Source organism: Oryzias latipes, chromosome 15, assembly GCF_002234675.1.
Source record: "Oryzias latipes chromosome 15, ASM223467v1".
NCBI lineage: Eukaryota > Metazoa > Chordata > Actinopteri > Beloniformes > Adrianichthyidae > Oryzias > Oryzias latipes.
Window position 1 is genome coordinate 23,598,194 of NC_019873.2, and position 18,681 is coordinate 23,616,874.

General features: G+C 38.6%; 2 protein-coding genes across 4 annotated transcripts in view; one reads left to right on the forward strand and one right to left on the reverse strand.

Moving 5' to 3' along the window:
- Nucleotides 1–433: 433 nt before the first annotated feature.
- LOC105355801 (putative ZDHHC-type palmitoyltransferase 6) lies at nt 434–7,278 on the reverse strand. Its single transcript, XM_011484493.2, has 10 exons — nt 6,993–7,278; nt 5,652–5,787; nt 5,431–5,541; nt 5,204–5,336; nt 3,991–4,169; nt 3,771–3,844; nt 3,513–3,675; nt 3,176–3,258; nt 2,462–2,652; nt 434–2,368 (listed from the first exon to the last, which is right to left on the reverse strand). Exons 1-10 carry the CDS (start codon nt 7,186–7,188, stop codon nt 1,880–1,882), a joined length of 1,755 nt encoding a protein of 584 aa, XP_011482795.1. The 5' UTR covers nt 7,189–7,278; the 3' UTR covers nt 434–1,879.
- A 4,172-nt stretch (nt 7,279–11,450) lies between these two features.
- The window catches only part of wdfy4 (WDFY family member 4), a 39,923-nt gene continuing 32,692 nt past the window's right edge, over nt 11,451–18,681 (forward strand). The window contains exons 1-8 of one of the 3 annotated variants that reach the window (XM_020709619.2): nt 11,451–12,158; nt 13,449–13,697; nt 14,786–14,897; nt 15,442–15,566; nt 15,675–15,797; nt 15,928–16,117; nt 17,028–17,217; nt 17,471–17,631. In XM_020709619.2, coding sequence (XP_020565278.1) covers nt 13,458–13,697; nt 14,786–14,897; nt 15,442–15,566; nt 15,675–15,797; nt 15,928–16,117; nt 17,028–17,217; nt 17,471–17,631 — 1,141 coding nt within the window. In that variant the 5' untranslated portion in view covers nt 11,451–12,158; nt 13,449–13,457. The remainder of the gene's footprint in view (nt 12,159–13,448; nt 13,698–14,785; nt 14,898–15,441; nt 15,567–15,674; nt 15,798–15,927; nt 16,118–17,027; nt 17,218–17,470; nt 17,632–18,681) is intronic. The other 2 variants (XM_020709618.2, XM_011484495.3) reach the window with 2 other exon arrangements.

Consider the following 18,681-nt stretch of genomic DNA (forward strand, 5'->3'; position numbering starts at 1 on the left):
AATGCTGATGTGAGCAGACGGATAGAAAGAAGGAAGTACAGACAGTCATGAGAGTATTACCAATCATGGCATCTTGAATGAACTGAGCAGCCAACTCCCTGCTTAGAGCTAGACTCTGGTAAATAAGCAGAATTTCAAATAATGTGGAGCAGCTGCCCCGAACATTAATACTGAGGTTTACGCAAAAATAGACAAAGCTGTGGGAAGATCTTCTTTTTTCTTCTTTTACTTGTTAACCAGGAAGTTAGGCGTCAAAAGAGAAGTGAAAACGACTGACTTCAGACAAAATTTTGTCTTTTTATACACCATTTTGTCCTGTACATTTCTATTGGTCACTGCTAAACTGATTACATTAATTCAAAACACATTTCCCACAACAGACAAGTACAAATATCAAACAATGAGTAATTTTAGGTTTGAAAAAATGACCAACAAGCTTTTTAAAATTTTAATTGTGTAGGTTTCACAGCACAGAAAACATCATGAGTGCAAAATAATCTTAAAAAAACAAAATTCACAAATGAAATGTGTGGACTACAGTCAGGCAGGATAACACAGGCTTACATTTAACAGTCATATATGTGCGCAGGTTAACTACTTAGTATGCAAGAGGCAGAACAGTAGACTCTACTGCTTCACCATGAAGCCACACAGCTCAGATAGTTCAGCCTCAGAGGGGTGTGGGGGACTTCATCCATAATAAGGATCTGAGTGACACATAGGAAATGAGAGTGTGTAATTGAAGATATGAAAAAAGAACACCCCATTAGTCAGAGCAGAGAATGTGTCCTGGCACAAATGATTTGGAGCTAGGTCCTATATGTTGGGAAAAATGTTTTTAAAGTACTTAAAATTATCAAATGCTTGTATGTTGGTACGAGTTACAATAGCAACGTTTATTTTGAAGCAGTAACTGTTCAATATATAGTGTCGTTTTTTTAATTGGGCTCTTTTAGGAGTCAAATAACTGACAGTTCTTTGAAAGGTCACAGTGAGGACAAACTAAGAAGTTGGCAATTCCACAAAACCTTAAAATAAAATTAAAATGGCGTAAACTTGTATAGCGCTTTTCTACCTTTCTCGAAGGCCCAAAGCGCGTTACAGTCACAGTCCAATTTACACACACATTTACACACTGATGGAGGCTCCGCTGCCGAACACCGGCACCATCCTACCATCAGAGGCAAGGTGAGGTTCAGCGTCTTGCCCAAGAACATTTTGTCACATGGGCAGGCAAAGCAAGGATCAAACATGCAATCTTCCGATCATAGGTCGACCGCCCTACTGTGGCCGCACCACATAATTAAACCACAACTTTAAAAATGGACCTAAAAAAATCATTGACTGTAAATGAGAACTGGGCTAAGTACCCGCTGGCTCCAAAAAGCCAAAATCCCATAGATTTCAATAGAGAAAGAAATAGCTATTACTCAGTAATTCTGTTTGTCAGGATAACAATTCTTGCTCTTCTATCTTTTTTGCCAATCCTACTTTTTACATGATATTAATTGTGTACTACAAGTTATTCAAGATATAACTGACCAATCAAATGACTCAATAAAAGTATACCGCTGGCCGTCCAACGTTCAAAAAGTTTGAAAGATTCTCCAGAGCCCGCTTTCAAGTGGTAGGGGAGTGGCTTTCCAGCAAGCTCACTCCTGATTGAGAATGGCTGCCAAAGAAATAATCACTCAAACTGATTTGGACCAATCACTGCTTCCTAACGTAATCTGGCTCCAGCATTGCGGCGTCCATATCGAGACTTCTTTATGTTGGAGCTAGAAAAAAGCCATTTTCTACCGATGATGTCACACTCAGTCTAGCTCTCATATAAAGTCAATGATAAAAACACAGTCAGCGGAGGAATAGTACAACAGTTTTAAATTTCTATGGCTAATTTGTCCTCATCGCTTGTCTTGCTGCCCAACCATTTTCGCCCTTCAAGCAGAAACGTGAGAACTATGGCCCAACGCTGGCTTTGTGACCTCTGTCGTTCAGAGATTTCGGTGTGTCTGAAGTAGATGGTGGTCGTTGAGGCAACAGCATCAAACTGTTCAATCAAAATCCAAGCATCCCAAAAAAGAGTCATTCCATTCAAAACCATCATGACCACGACCCAGAACTCTTCACCCAGCAGAGTTAGGCATTGTGACAGACTGCGACCGTCTTCAGACATCTTGCTGTACAGGTAACACATCGCCATGGCAACAAACAGAAGATGGGAAGTCACCATGGCGAGGATGAAGAAGATGAAAAGCCGGTGATTGTCTCGGCCAATGCAACGGTTCAGGAAAAGGCAGTGATGGTCGTAATCTTTGACGCAAACTTGACAAAGCTTGCAGTGTTTGGTGAAGTCAGGCTGGAACAGCTACCAGAAAAAAAGCAATAAAAGTGAAAGTGATTATACTGCCATGCCAGGTAATGGATGAAAAGGGACTCTTGACCAGAAAAAGTACTTCACCTCACAGTACGGACAGAATTTTTGAAGACTCTGGTTGCTCTCCACAAGGTCAGCAATGCAGGAGAACCGAGGATCTGAATCTGCTTTGTCCAGAACCCCGGGGTCCTGATTCAGAATCCTCAAGAACATACCAAGGAGCACGGAGAAGTGGAACACAGACACCTGAGCCAGTGTACTGTATGGCCACGCACATTTGTAAGGTTAAGGTAGAAATGTCTAAAACGATCCGTTGCACTGCATGCCACCATCCGGTGTACGCCATGTTTCCACGGCGACCTGGGGAATCATGTTTATTGAAAAAAAAAGGCAGATTTTATCAGATTATTGATAAAGTCTCAAATTGCTTTTATGAAACACCTCCTTCCACATCGTATAATCTCAAATAGGAGAAAGTGAATGATTAGCTTTTGTCTTCTCAAAGCTCTGATGTAAAAACAAACAAACAAAAAAACACTGTTATTGGTGATTCCTCTCTACACTCCATAGTTCAAATTTTGCTGTAGAAAAGGTCAAATGTTTTTTTTTTTTTTTATCTGTTTTATCAAAATGTGTAACTAATCAATGTGTCAATAAAATGTAGACAAAATGCTTGTTGTAAGTGTAAGGAGTTGCTAAAACTAAGATATGAAATGTTAATGTATATTTTAAATGATATTGGGTTTACTTTACAGAAACAAACTGAGAGACATTCCATGCCTCTTAATTTAAGGATATTAGGTATCATTTTTCCATAGAAGCACAGCAGGGAATGCAGGATACCTGCAACAAGGGTCCCTAAATATATCGGGTTGGGTGACCTAGAAGAAAGACATGTTTTGATTAGGTTCAGAGACACAAAAAGGGTTAAAATGTGAATTTCTGTTTATATCGATGATGCTCATGGTTAGAAAGAGAGCCTAGAAAAACTATTTTTTTCTACCTCCGAAGATGAAAATCTTAGGAGAAGATATGATTTTAAGTTACAAGTTGCTCGTCCGGCTCAAAAGCAGACATATGTTAATGTAATATTCTTCATGAAATAAATAAAATAATTTAAATAAAATAAATTAACCTTTGATATGTGGCCATGCGGTGATACTGTGAAAAAATACTACTGGCCAGCCATGGGAAGAGGAACAAACATATGAGGCCCCCGTAGCCTCCCAACATGGCTGCTATCAGCAGTATGGCAGCTCCGCCCAGAGATGGAAAAAACAGTGTCCAGTAGTATAGAGCTAATGAAGAGAAAAATATAGGTTAGGATACATAAAAGAAAGGTCAAAGCACCAGTTCCACCATTCCTGGTAAATAAAATGATATTAAGACCAACCATTTGAATCCCCGGGCTTGTGGTGTATTGGCTCTCTGATGTACCGACTCAGTAGTTTGGTGAGTTGCTGATGTCTAGTAAAAAATACCACTATTAATCAGCAGCATAATCCCAAGATATTTTTATTGTGTTGAAGCAAAGACTCTGTACATTCTACCTAGAGGCACTAAAAGCATGATATGATGTAGTAAAGTGGTGTTGTACCGCACAGCATATTTACCTGAAGGTTTTCCCTTGTTTACTAAGATCCAGTGGTGAGAGGCCGCTGTAGTTCCTCTGATGAAGCATCCTGCACCCAGCCCTCTGCAGCAGTGTCCAGCATATCTCTACTCCACCTCTCTCTGCTGCAATGTGAAACGCTGTCGCTCCCTGCTGGTCAACTGCATCCACAGCACACCTCTGACGAAGAAAACTGAAAGCTCAGATGTCGACCCATAGAAAATCACACATTTCTTGTCAAAGTCCCACTCCGATGACCTTTGGATCTATGTAACCTATTCCCAGTTATTTTTAATTAGAATAATGCCGTTGTTTGACAAAATCAGAAAACCTGTGTCATTTTTTATGATATTGTTTCTGCAGAGTGGCAGTAGTGCAGTAGAAATTTGCCACAGTTGTGGGATGGCCGTTGGAACGGAGCAGCCTGGCCCTCCTTCACCTCCTCGGAGCAATCCAACCATAACGTTTTGAGCCAGATTCCACTTCGGACAAGGAAAACAAAGACCAACATGGATTTATTTGTCTGCAAGTCGACGCATCAAAATGGAGCAGAGCAGGGAGCATGTGGCCTGCTGATTCTAGCCTCTATGCCACAACTACAAGCTTTTCAAACAGCATTTTTTTCCTTTGCTCCCAATTCACCACAATTTTAAATAACGATAAATACTTGGAAATGCAATTTTGAGTTTAATTTTCTTCATATATATGTCCTCCATCATGACAAAAATGCCACAAGAACATGTTAAAAACACCAAAAAAAATGTATTAGAGTGGGTGTTTAAAGCTTTACTAACTGCTGCATCAATGGTATTTCAATTTTAGATTTATTCAGAGGTTATTATTCTTTTTTTAAATTAAAGCAATACATAACATGCATGTTTTTTTCTTAGTAATCTTTTAAAAAAAACCTTTACTTGCCCAGTCTAATAATTGCACATAAATTAACTCTTATATCCTGAAGCCTGTAGAGTCTGAGATGCAGCTTTTGTTAAATAATAGTCAATCTTTGGAATTAACTTCCAGGACTAAAAGGGTAGTACATAAAGACTTTCCTACTGATGAATGTTTTTCTTGTTGTCAAAAAAGTGGCTAGAAATTGATGTAAAATTTTGCGTGTAAAAACCCTTTGTTTTCTAAGGTCCTTGTGCTGTTAGAATAAATGTTTGATAGAAAGTGGGTTTTTTTAACAAGTCATTACAAAAAACATTTCATACCTGGTCTTTGAGCAAATAACAAACTACTTCTATGTTTCCAGTGGATGCAGCCAAGTGAAGAGGAGTGACCCGGAACATGTCTGTGTCTGAGAAGCGGAGCATTCCCGTCTCCCACAAATAGTGCATCGCAACACTTGAAATGAAAAAAACAAAACAAAAAACAGTAAGTGTACACAAGGCAAGAAACTCCAGAAAATGGTGCAATATCTTGAGTACATTTCACCTACATGTTTCCTCCAGTAACTGCATGATGCAGGGGGGTTTTTCCTTGATAGTCTCTGAGGCGCAAGTCAGCTCCATACTGCATCATTTTATGCATAATGTAGATGTTTCCTTGCCTGACGATAATGCAACAAATGGTAAAAAAGCAACAACCGCAAAAAACAAGAACAAAAAAACAACCATAATGACACTGTGACTAAAGAAATTCAAGCATTTTTCTGCTCACCTGCAGGCAAAATGAAAGGCAGTTTGTCCGGCATCACTCATGACGTTTGGATCTGCTCCGCTGCTCAGGAATAACTCCACGAGGGCACGGTTACCATGAATGGCAGCATAGTGAAGAGCGGTGAAACCAGCCCAGCCTAAATAAAGTGCATAGCCATAGATGAGGTTGGGGTCTTAAAAGTGATTCGCATTTTGGGGGGGATCAAGAGTGTTTCAGAGGATTACTGTTATACAATCTGACCAACTGCTACATCAGAGGAAGTATATCAGCTCCAGAGACACATATAGAGGGGATCTATGTTTGAAAGGCGTTACACAAATACAAATTATCATAAATAGTTGTCCGCAACCTTAGTGTGACTGCAACCTCTCCATAGAGACCAAAGAGATGTGATACGGCACTAGGGACAAGATTATAGTACGGGACAAAACTGGGGTGAACGCATTTACAATAATGAAGCAGCTTGGTGAAAAGAGATCAACTGTTGAAGCAATTCTTACAAATTAGAAGAAATACAAGATCTGTGACGATCTCCCACCACGTGGAGGTCCATGAAGAATATTACCTCATGTGAAAACAGTCCAGAACTACATGAGGAGAACTTGTATGACTGGAGGAGAGCTGGGACCACAGTAACAAACTAGTGGCCATCTAAAAAAAAAAAAAGCCTTTTAAGGTTCTGGAGTGGTCTATTCTGTCTCCAGATTCCGATCCAAATGAGAGTCTGTGGAGGGAGTTGACAGATCATGTTGCTCAGCTACACACCCTAAACATCACAGCTCTTGAGCAGATCTGCATGGAGGAATGGACCAGAACAGCAGTATGTGCAAACCTGGTAAAGACCTGCAGGAAGCATTTGACCTCTGTGATTGCCAACCAGGATTACATTAAAACAAGGAGTTAAACTTTTTTTTTTTTTTGACTAAAAATGTATTTTCTGCACAAATTATACAAATCAAATATTTAAGAATCATACAGTGTGATCTCCTGGATTATGTTATTCTATCTTAAACAGTTGGACTGTGTCTGCATAACATTAAATACCTCGTCTTCTAATGGGAAAACCTGCAGAATCAGGTCTTTTGCCCCACTGTAAAAAGTGAATCATCCAAGAGAAGCTGCTGCAGAATCTTAGGTTTCACGATGAGGCAAAAATCTGTATTTATACGTTTGAAGCAAAGCTGCACGTTTCTAAAATTCACATTACAATGGAGGAAGTCCTTCTATAGGAAATAATAGTAAAACATTACATTTGCAAATCAGGAAGAGCTTTTGTTCTGTTGACAGTTCTTCTCCCAACATGCAGCCTTTGCAGGACAAGTTAACGATTCTCTTCCTTACCTTGCTGTTTAATGACGGATCTATCATTTTGAATGAACTCAATACACTCCTCTACGTTTCCTCGTTGTATACAGTCGAGTATGTCTCCTCCATCGCTAACGGTCCTTTCAGGCGTCATGTGCATTCTTATGATGGATGTTCGCCAGTTAATATGTCCGACAGAATTTTGACCAGCAAAATAAATCACCATAAACATCACATTTTAAAAGCTTTTGCTCCTTCTCTGCATTCGAGGATTTAGCATTTTTAATAGGAGTTCTTTATTTATTGTAGACCACGCCCTAAACAGCTCATTGGTCGGTTTGGGGTCACATGATGCAAGTCACATGGCCACTGTGAGCGAGATGACGTAATTCATGCAAACAAGCGTGTGGCTTGCTGGATGAGGGGAATTCAGGTGCAATAGAAGGCTGTGAGCTTCCTTCATCGGGAATACTGTGAGTTACAGCATTATTTCAAATATAAATTCACTTTTTCCATCTCCCAGTCAGAATCATAAACAGGGGTGGAATTATTTTTCAAAATTCACTTCCTGTCACTCCTTTTCAAGCAATGAATTAAAGTAAACTCTTACAATTAATTGAACTTAGTGTACTCAATGTGCCATGGACTGCATGTATACGTAATGCATCATTTACACATCCATCCATCCATCTGCTTGTGGGCGGTAGGGCGGTCGACCCATGATCGTAAGATTGCAGGTTCGATTCCCGCCTTGCACACCCATGTTTCAAAGTGTCCTTGGGCAAGACACTGAACCCCACCTTGCCTCTGGTGGAAGGTTGGTGCCAGTGTTCGGCAGCATGGCGGCCACCAGTCTGTAAATGTGTGTGTGTGAATGGGTGAATGGGACTTTGACTGTAAAGCGCCTTGTAGGTAGAAAAGCAGTATATAAGTATACGCCATCCAATCATCTTCCTCTTCTGCTCATCCCCAGATTTGCCTCTCCCCGGCCACCTCCTCCAGCTCCGCTGGAGGGACCCTAGGCGTTCCCAGGTAAACCGAGAGACGTGGTCTCTCCAGAAGACATTCGAACCAGATGCCCGACCGACCTCAACTAGCTCTAGGTGACCGAGCTACTCTACCTATCTCTAAGGTAGCACTCAGCCACCCTACAGGGAGGAAGGTCAGTTCAACCACTTGCATTCTGGACCTCATTCTTTTGGTCGTGATCCAGAGCTTATGACCATAGGTGAGTATTGGAACGAAGATGGACCGGTAAATTGAGAGCTTTGCTTTCTGGCTCAGCTCTCTCTTCCCCACAACGGACCGGTACAGCGACTGCATAACACTGGACGCTGCTCCAATCCGCCTGTCGATCTCACACTCTGATTTTCCCTCACTCATGAACAAGATCCCAATATATTTAACCTCCACCACTTGGGGCAGGAGCACTCCACCCACCCAGAGAGGGCAAACTACCTTTTCTGGTCAAGAACCATGGCCTCTGACTTAGCGGTGCTGACCCTCATCACATCCGCTTCCCACCAGGTCGAATGCCTTCACCAAATTCATAGAATACATATGGACGTGATAAGCGAACTCTCTCGAACCCTCCAGCACCCTAAAGAGGGTGTTGAGCTGGTCCACTGACGGAAACCGCACTGTCTAAGGATCTAAGGAATTAGCACTGAAGCACTCATCCTGACAGCAACAAGCCCAGAGCACCGAACGGGGGCTCAGATCTACCACAAAAGACACAGCCTCTAGGCTGTGCAAAGAGGCCCCTGAAACAATCTAGCTCTGAACTGCAGAGTGCAAGATGCTGGCAGGGAAAGCATACATGAAAAGTTGCTGAGGCAGTGTACACGAACATGTATGCAGACTAACTGGAAACCCCAAAGTCAAAATAGGAAACACCTTCAAAAGTGGTAGAGAGAGCAAAGATCCTGTGGGACTTCCAGATCCAGACTGACAAGATGGTAATGGCGAACCAACCAGACATTGTAGTACTGGATAAAGAATACAAGAAAGCCGTTGTGGTGGATGTGGCAGTACCAAGTGACATCAGGAAGAAGGAACACGAGAAACTGGAGAAATACCAGGGACTCAGAGAAGAATTGGAGAAGGCAAGGAAAGTGAAGGTGACTGTGGTGCCTTTGATGATCCGAGCACTTGGGGGCAGCAACCCTTAAACTGGAGAAATGGCTGCAGCAGATCCCTGGAAAAACTCAAGGAAAATATCAGTCTAGACAAGCGGAGTGCTAGGAACAGATGAGATACTGTGCAGGACCCTCAAGCTCCCCAGGCCTCTGGTACAGAACCCGAGCTTGGATGAGAAACCACCCGCGGAGAATGACTGGAGAATTTTTAGATGGGTGCTGTGTGTGTGTTTATTTCTTTATCTTTTTAAAAATTTCTTATTGTTTTATTTTCAATGAATTCATGACAAATTATCCAGACTAAGTTTAATATAAAAATATATAGATATAACATTTCTTTTGTTTTTCTTCTTTACTTTTTTATTTTGTTTTGATTGCTTGAAATAAGTTCCATTTTCTAAAGGGACAGATGAAAAACTGTTGTTGATGTATTTCTAAGTCAATGACAGATCAGTGAAATGAGCAAAACACTGAATATAATTATTAGAATATTAAGAAGTGGTTAGTGGGTGAAGGTTAGTGCGGTAAAGTGTGTGAGCATTTTCATAAATGGATGATTTAGTTGGCAAAAATGATGAGGATGATGTAAAGATCGAGCCCATTTTTCCCTTCAATTAGTGTTAAAGTTGTTGTCTCTTCATCAAAATGGATTTAAGAGTTCTTGTTTAATGTTTACAAAACAACATTATGAAATCCAGAATAAATCAAACGTTTAAAAGCAGTGTTTTTGAGTTTACTACTAACTTTGTCCCAGGAATGCCATAAATACCACTACCTGATTGAATCGATGAATGTCAACTGGAAAAATCCTGAAATTTCTCTGTTTTCTTAGTTGAAACATATGTGAGTAGACAAAGTTTGAGACTGGATTTTTGGCTAAATTTGTCACTTCTTGTAATTTCTTTTTAGGAATTCTAATCATTTTTGCTTCACCTTTAACCAATTTCTGTATTTTTTACATTATAAAAATAACACAATCTTGTGTTTAAATTTGGAGTTGTAATAATGTGCTTTTGGAAAACCCCTGATAAACTGGTGACAGCTAAAAGTTAACATTGATGCCTGGAAATGACCGTTTTAAGTAAACTAGAGGGGCTGAAGTTTAAAATAAGCATTAATTTTGTTGAGGAAGTGATTCTTAAGATTGAAATAACCAAAAAAGGAACAGAGTATTTTTAACAGTAGCAGTAATCTAAAAAAAGAGAAAGCTTTGTTTGCTGTTTGAACAACAGAAAGAGAAAATAAAGGGAGGCTTTTCTTCAAAATGATGCTTGCTGGATTAAAGAGGACAAGAAAAAAACTTTAAGATTTTAAGATAAAAAACAAACAAACTAAACAAAAAAAATGGTTCTGTATAACTTCGGTTTGTAAAGACCAAAGTCAAATAATTAAAAAAGCATAAATTGTATTCCAATTTTTATAATCTATTTAATCTGATGCAGAATAATGTTGGACTCTACACAAAAATATTGATTCTGACTTTACACAATTTATAAAATAAATGATAAAAATTGAAGTAATGCATGCAGCCATTTTAAAAATGTTCTTGGCAGAAGATCACCTGGGTTGCCCAGATTAAGAACAGGATTTTACATTACATGTTTTTGAAGGCTATTTGGTCAAATTTTATAAAGCCCTGAGAATCTGTCTCAACTGGAAATCTTTCTACCCAAACACTGCAAGTGATAAAAATATTCCAAAACCCAAATAGGGCACTTTACAATTGGATAATTTGAGGTTATTCAGTTTATTATCTAATGATTGTAAAATTTGAATCAAGACTGTCAAGCAAAAATGAATGAAGAGAGATTCAAAATACCTTTGGAGAGTGTTTGCAATGACATTCTTTTAGCAAGTCTAATAAGGACTATTATTCCTACATCGTTCGATGTAGGAATACAATTGTGAAACTCCTCTATGAAGTCTTGCTAACTTTCTCAAAGCCATCTGACAGCAATATTATATATTTATTTTACACACTGCTAATTTGCAGTGTTTCATCATGTATTTGTAACGTAGCTTAGCCGTTGAAATTTGGTGATCGGAGTTCTGCTAAAAATGTAATTTGAAGAACTGATATTCTAATTCTGGTTCTGAAATATTGTATTTTCTGCAAAAAATACCTATTGTATTTATATATATGTTCCTTTCTTTTTACTATTTTTTTTGTATTTGCTGAATGGTTTTATTATGCCTTCTTGCACATCTGTCTGTGTTAATTGGCCAAGTGTTGTGCTTTGCTTTGTTCTTTTGTGTTTTAAAGCCAATAAATAAATATAAAAAAGGAACCTATAAACCAATAGTAAATATTTAGCTACCTTTAGTGTTTTTATTGATCTTTTTTGGAAACAGTACTTTTTATGTATATGTACTAAATTGTCACATTTGCTTTGCATTTTTATGTCCACAAGATGGCGCTGTTTGTCTATATTGGAGCTGCTTTCACTTTCGGTCTCACTGGTGTCACGTAAAATTGAGTTTTTCTGCTAAGTTTAGTTTTTCTAATGGCTCTTTTGAGATACATACCTATATTGTTTGTTAATTGTGTTAGAAAGCAAAAATATGTAGAATTGTGCTAATTTACCTTTCCAGGCCCAGATCAGCCTCTGAAAAAAAGTGTTCTTGTTCATTTAAAAAAATAACAAAAACAGAGATCTTCATTGAGATAAGGCTTTGACTTTACTAGTGTTTTTATTGTTTCTTGTCCATTAGAGAGAGGAGGAACTTTTCTGTGCTGCTCGGTAGGCCCCATCCAGTCGGCTGAACAACATTTTTTCCACTTCTCCTTCTCTAAGGAAGTGAGAAAGCACATGACCCAGACCAGCTGACATGACTTACTGTGCTTGTTCAAAGTTCGAACTACTCTGACAGATTAGAAAGGGATGGTAGCTTCACACAAAAGTCTGCAGTGTACCCTGGTTGACATGCATTTGCAGGTCTCTGCTTGCCTTTCCTCCCTGCGATGGAAACAGACAGCCTACTCATTGAATAGAAGCGACTCTACACAGATGACAGCATTCTGTTAGAACCAGGAAAGCCCCATGTAGCTCTCACACAGAAAAAGGTAAGGATTTAACTGTGAATCGTTCATTTTACCTCTGAGAATACAAACATTTCCTCTTTTGCACCATTGGTGTCTTTTTACTGTTTATTTGTAATTGATCAGGTTTTAGAATATTCAGTTCAACTGCATGCCTCTGACATAGTGTCACACTGAATTTAAATGGTGTATCCCAAAACAGATAGCACTCAGAATCTTTGATGCAATGTTCGATTCAGCTTTATTTTCACCAACAGCAAACATTTTTGGCAACAGTTATCTGTCTTTTACCACTTCACAAAATTAGATTGACTCTTAAATTAGCAACCACATGTCTGAGTTATGTCACGGCACACACATTAGAGAATACCTAACAAGACCTTGACATCCCAGGGCTTTATAAATGTTTTATTCTTGATATTTTTCCACCATGTGCTCTGTACAATCAGCTCTTTTATAGTGAAGGTCCTTTTTTTTTGCTTTCATTCTTGCACCAGCACATTGTGGTGACTAAAACACAAAAAGTACAGAAATTCTTTTGCCGAGATTTGTGGTCGTTTCTAATGAATTTGGAAACAAGAGGAGCTTTTTTTTTTTAACACCAATGTTTGCCAACTGAGGGTTGGCATATATCTTAGTGATCTGGCTCTTTCTGCATTTTAAAGAGGAAAGTGAGCTCAGGAGCAGGAGGGCTGATAGATTTTCTGGAAGATCAGAGCAAACGTGCCCTCCAGGTAACCTTTTTTTGTTTTTAAAGAAAATAGTCAAACAATTACAAAAAAAATAAAATAAAAGCAATTTTATGACTGCATGTCAGTGTATTTTTAAAGAAAATAAATGTCACAATTTTTTTTATGAAAAAAGTATTATGAGCTTTAAAAACTTAAATTGAGGCCAGTGAAATCATATTGAAATGAAAAATTGTCCCAGATGACAAAAAACACTTTACATATTAACAATAGTTTATGCATAATTTAGCATTATTTAAATATACCATAACATATTGACAGACACCTTTTTTCATTACTTTGCATTATTTAATGCAATTATTGTTATGTGTTACTAAAACTTTTTTTAAATTAGCCTTAAATTGTGCATGAAAAACAAAAAAATATCTAAATAAACAGAAGCTCCAAATCTTCCCCTCCTGGCCTGTTTGTATCTTTGCTCAGGAGAAGCACTTGAAGACAGTTTTAGGAAGAGCAACATTGATTCAAAGTCACAAGAAATGTGATATGATTCTGATTGTTGCACCGCGTGGGTTCTATAAAAAGAAGGAAGAGTCGAACATTTTCTCTTTTTTATTTCTTGTAGGACCAAACAATGACTGCAAAGAGAATCAACAAAGAAACTGGAGAGCTGAGTGCTTCAGGGGAGTTATCTGTCTCAGGGGAGCTGAAGAGAGAAAGGTTGGGGGGCCTCTGTAAGAACCCCCAACTTTTACAAGAGCTCGGAGAACAGCTAGAGGAGCTTGAAGTTTCCAAGAGGTCAAAGCAGCTAAATAAAATAGACCAAGCTGCTTTGGAGCAGCACTTGGTTAAAATTATACCTCTTTTTATCCAGGTATGGAAAGTTCTGTCAAGTATATGCATATTCATTTGATATCACATTGTACAATTATTTGAAACTGCTGTGAACTAATTAAATGAAGCAAGCTGTCTATTTTCAGCTCTGATTTAAAATAGATTTTTAATACAGAGAATTGGTGCTTTGATTAGCGTAAACTTTGGTTGGTTTTAGTGATGCCTTATGGCAGAATGGCTCCTTAGACGCACACAAATGAACTTTTCAAGTGGTTTGAGACTGCGGTCAGACAGTTCAGTTCGAGCTCCAAATTTTCTTGTGAAATAATAAGGTGCATCAAACTCGTTGGTTGTTCTTTACACCTCAAAAGCGTCAAAGTCATAAAGAAATCACAAATTTCTTTTTGCTCATTTCCTTGTGGTTGAGCCAGTTGCTACTTTGAGTGCATGACACAGCTGAGTGGACTTAAAGCCACAGACGTAATTGCTCTTTAGTGTATTGGTGGCGTTTTGGCTGTGTTGCTTAATGAGAAAGTCTCATGACCGGGGATTTGACAGGGACGTAAGGCATCACGTCAGAACAGCAGTCTCAGTAAAATATGATTCCACTTATTGAACTGTTTTGCTTTAGGTTCAAGTTTATTAGCAAATAAGTCATTAGCTTTAAACACTGACTGCCTAGATTATTGATATTTGTACAAAACATAAGAATCCTAGTAAACAATAGTCAATACTAATTCTTTTGAATACATTTTGGCATTTTTTAGTTTTTTTCTTTATTTCTTCAATGGTCAAGTTGCAGTCTGTTTTTTGAGATTTTACAAAAGTAACATTAAATTTATAGCCTTAAGTTTCAAGACTTTAATACAATCCAAATAAATTTATTAGAAGGCAGTAGATTTTAGTCTTTGCTGATTATTTTTAAACGTTTTCACTTCTAGAGGAGCTAAAAATGAAATAATAATGTTTTCTTTAGTTTCCTTAGATAGTAATATGTTTTTAATAGTTATCAATCAAAGTATTTGAGTAAATGAAGCAGTGGTTTGTCGAGATAATGCATGCCATACACTAGAACGAGTGAACTCCTGACAGCTCAGTTTGCTCCATCTCCATTCTCATTAATTGTAGGTTTATGAGGATGGCTTCAGATTTGAAGGTGTGGACATAAAGGGGCTCGCCGCTTTCACTGCTGACAGTGTTATCCATAATATTCACAAAAGACTTGAAGAAGGACCCGCAGGTATTTTCTAATGCTCATATGAGAAACTACAGCACTTTTAATTTAAGGCAGAGGGACTTTCCACTGCCTGTGCCTACTTCTGCTTTTCTTGGTTCAGTTAGTCTTTCTAGCTATTTTTATTGTTTTACACAATATGCAAAAACACATTGTAAAGTGAAATTTCTGAATTTAAGATTGTACTTCCTTTAATATTAGTTAAAAGTTGATAATTTTACATGCACTTCTAACTTTCACTCCATGCTAAGCTGTGTGACACTTGTTCACCATGAACCTTCTTTGTCAGAGTTAGTTAATTAGAGAAGTAGATTTTTTCGTTTTCTTAGAGATTTTGAAGTTGTTGCAAAAAAGAGAAACCTTTTTTCATGATCTTTAGCTCAGCTCATCTTCATAAAACAGATGCACATCTTACTTTATTCTAACATCAAAGTCTGTCTTTACATAATGCTAAAGAAGAAAAAAAAAGAGAAGACATGCAGTGACTAACCTTTACTTCTGACTTAATCATGATTTTCTGACTTAAGCCAGATGTCTCCTATACTTTCAGAACGAGCCCGAGAAGATGTGGTCCAGTTTTTTAAGATGCTAGATGAGAACAAAGGTTGTGGAACGGATGTAGTTCCTGGTTGGATGCTGCTGAAATCTATGTTGCTTCTCTCATCTTGCAGCTCAGTAAGTAATAGATCCAGTGTTGTCTTTGTTGTTATATATTAAAATGTGAACAATTGTTTAGAATGAAAAGACTTTGCTCTAAATTTGTCTTTTGAAATGCGTTTGCAGGATATTTGGTCGTATATGAACCCAGAACTCCCTGCTGCTTTGGTCAAATGTCTCTATCTGCTTGTATGCCTTCCATCTAAAACAAAAGACATAGAGAAAACATTTGAGGAGCCTCTCACACAGGTTTTCTTTTAACAGTTCCACATTATGGCCTTTGCATTCTTAAGCTTATATGTAATTGTGGCTTACTGTGTGGCGCTGCAAAGATCTTTTTGTCTTCAAACACAAATAATTTCCCCTACTTTTGTTGTAGATTTTTCTCCAGCTTTGCTGTGAGCCAAAAAACGTGGAGAGATTGATAGAGACTCCGGAGATGCAATGTCTGATTATCGGTCTGACGTCCATGTGGGATCAAACCAGTGCAAGCTGGAGGCAGCGAGCCTCACGCATCCTCAAAGCTGTGTCTGCTGTGCCAACAAGCAGCATGGTCCCACGCCTGTTAGGTGAAGTCTTCATTATATTGTTTCTATATATTATGACTTGTCCTTCTTTAAGGCTCCAAAAATATCTTGCCTGAAATTTCAAGAAAGCGGGGCTGAGAAAGGTGTTCGCTTCACCGTATTTAAGTTTTGAGAAAAATAACAGACAATTAATGACTGTTCTCGTTTTTTTAGTTATTGGCATTTTATAAATTTTAGGTAAGGTACATGACAATTCTGAAATATTCAGAAAAATCAAAATAATTTATATGTGAGTAGGCTATTTATCACGACTTTTAAAACTAAAAGTGAGAAAACATTAACTTTACTTCTGGAATGTTTCAACCTTTCAAACTTCAAAAATTCAAAAGATTTTGAATAAAAGGGCTAATAAAAAAACAAAAAGGAAGTTGGACAACTATCTGCAAAGAAAACTAGTGAACCCTGGTGATAAGTTGATACACTTTGGCTACATCATAGAAGATCAGAGTTGCTTTTTCTGTCAACATCTGTTTATCAAGACTACAATTTCTGTTAAGGTTTGACAATCCTAAAATGGTTTTTTTTATTTTTAATGAAATAGCCTTAAGTTGAGAACTTATATTTCAAATAATTAGGCTTAAAATTGCATTCTTGAGTATTACTGCTGTTTATTTGTGACAGAAAAAAATGCCGAGCGGGCCTGCTCTAAGCTCTTAACAACAGGGAGGGGAAGGGGGGCGGGGTTGCTCCACGTTGCTCTGCAGAAACGATGTCTTAGAAAACAACACAGGTTTTTGATTTTGCCTAAAAATGGCATAACCATTATTTCAAAGAGCACTAGGAATATTTTTACAATTGATCAATTGATGAATGGAGTGGGACTTTAAAGGCTCTACCTTTTATTGTTTCGTGTCTTTTCCTCATACTGATGCTGTCACATTCTTTTTCTCAGCCAAGAATTGTGTACGTATCTGCATCCAGAACCTCTTGAACATTGGCGCTGATGTCTCAGGGCCAGTACTGGCTGAGGTGGCTGTGGCAGTTTTCAGTTTCATTAGAGACACATACCACCTCAGCCCGGACCTGTTTACCGAGTTTGACAGCAACAATGGCTACCAGGCTCTCGAGACAATTCTAAAACGGTGAGATTAAAAATCACAAACATCACTGGAGAGTAAAAAGAGCTTAGAAAATATTTGAGAAAAATGAAACATTTCTATTTAGAAGAATTGAATTATTTTGTTTGTTTTCTTAAGTTGTAGTTTTTTATTTTAAAAAACAGACAACTCTCAAATGGGAATATATATTCCTGATTTAGGAGAGTCCAAGGCATTTTGAAAGTACTATTATTATTTTGTAAATTTTGTTTCGGTCTTTTGTCTGCATAATTGTAAGCTGTGAGGAGGGGGTTTGCCTGGAAGAGTTTCGTCCTGTGGAGGAGCTTCTGGCTCTAATTGCATCTTTTACTTTTCTGGGAAAAGCTGAGCTTAAAGTGGCTCTCTGTGTAACCAACCCGCAGCCTCCAGGTTTTAAGTTTGACCCCCCCCTCACCAAAGGTAAGTCAAGTCCTTGTCAGATCCTTTTTGTAGTTATGCTCTGTCTGCCTCACCTGTATTATCTCTTATTACACCACGAGGAGGAACAATGAACCTCCCTTGCAAATGTTCACTCCAAGTCTTCTAATTAGTATCACTTGCATGGCTCAGCAAAGATGCACCCAGGGAGGGGACTGCTCCTTTGAAAAGACTGTTCACACTTCATCCCTACTTTGCACTTTTGCCCTCATATTACCAACCACAACTCAAACACGCCCTACTCTTAATTTCCCACCAACCCTGACTCCCCACTCCTTATACTGCTGCCTCGCAGCAGTGCTCAACTCCTCTCAAGTTAACAGGAAGCTGAGGTGATTATAATAATGGATTGGATTTATCTGCGCTTTTCAAGACACCCAAAGCGCTTACATTGTGTCCATTATTCATTCACTCCTCATTCATACTTGGTGATGGTAAGCTACGGTTGTAGCCACAGCTGCCCTGGGGCAGACTGACAGAGGCGTGGCTGCCATTTCGCGCCTACGGCCCCTCTGACCATCACCAGGATCATTCATGCGCATTCACACACCAGTGGAGCCGCACTGGAGGCAAGGAGGGTGAAGTGTCTTGCCCAAGGACACAACGACATTTTGGCTGGTGGGAGCGGGGATCGAACCGCCAACCCTTCGATCATTGGACGACCCTCTCAACCACCTGAGCCACTGTCGCCCTGTCTGAGATGATGAAGTGGAGGCTCTCTTTTTAACTCTGTTAGGATGCCCCACATCCATTCACCACTGGCCTACTGCAACCAGTCATCTATCATAGATGCACACACACCTCTATCAAGCACTCATGAATAGAGCTTCCACACTATACATACACTCACTCAACGGTCATCTATCACATCAAGGAGCAGATATAGCAGAGTGATCGAAAGAGAGAACAATTCAAAACCATGAAATTAATCCTTTCACCAAACAGGTTTATTAAACACTAGTGTGTTTGGGCACTAAAATCTAAGACACCTTCTAAATATTATGACAGCAAAAAAAGACAAACTTTATAGAA

Excerpts from the sequence above, each read along its gene's own strand:
- LOC105355801 (XM_011484493.2), bottom strand. The coding sequence starts at position 7,188 with ATGTTTATGGTGATTTATTTTGCTGGTCAAAATTCTGTCGGACATATT. Across the intron at positions 3,845-3,990 it reads AAACAAGGGAAAACCTTCAG|ACATCAGCAACTCACCAAAC; the intron begins GTAAATATGCTG and ends ATTTTTTACTAG. Across the intron at positions 3,259-3,512 it reads CGCATGGCCACATATCAAAG|GTCACCCAACCCGATATATT; the intron begins GTTAATTTATTT and ends TCTTTCTTCTAG.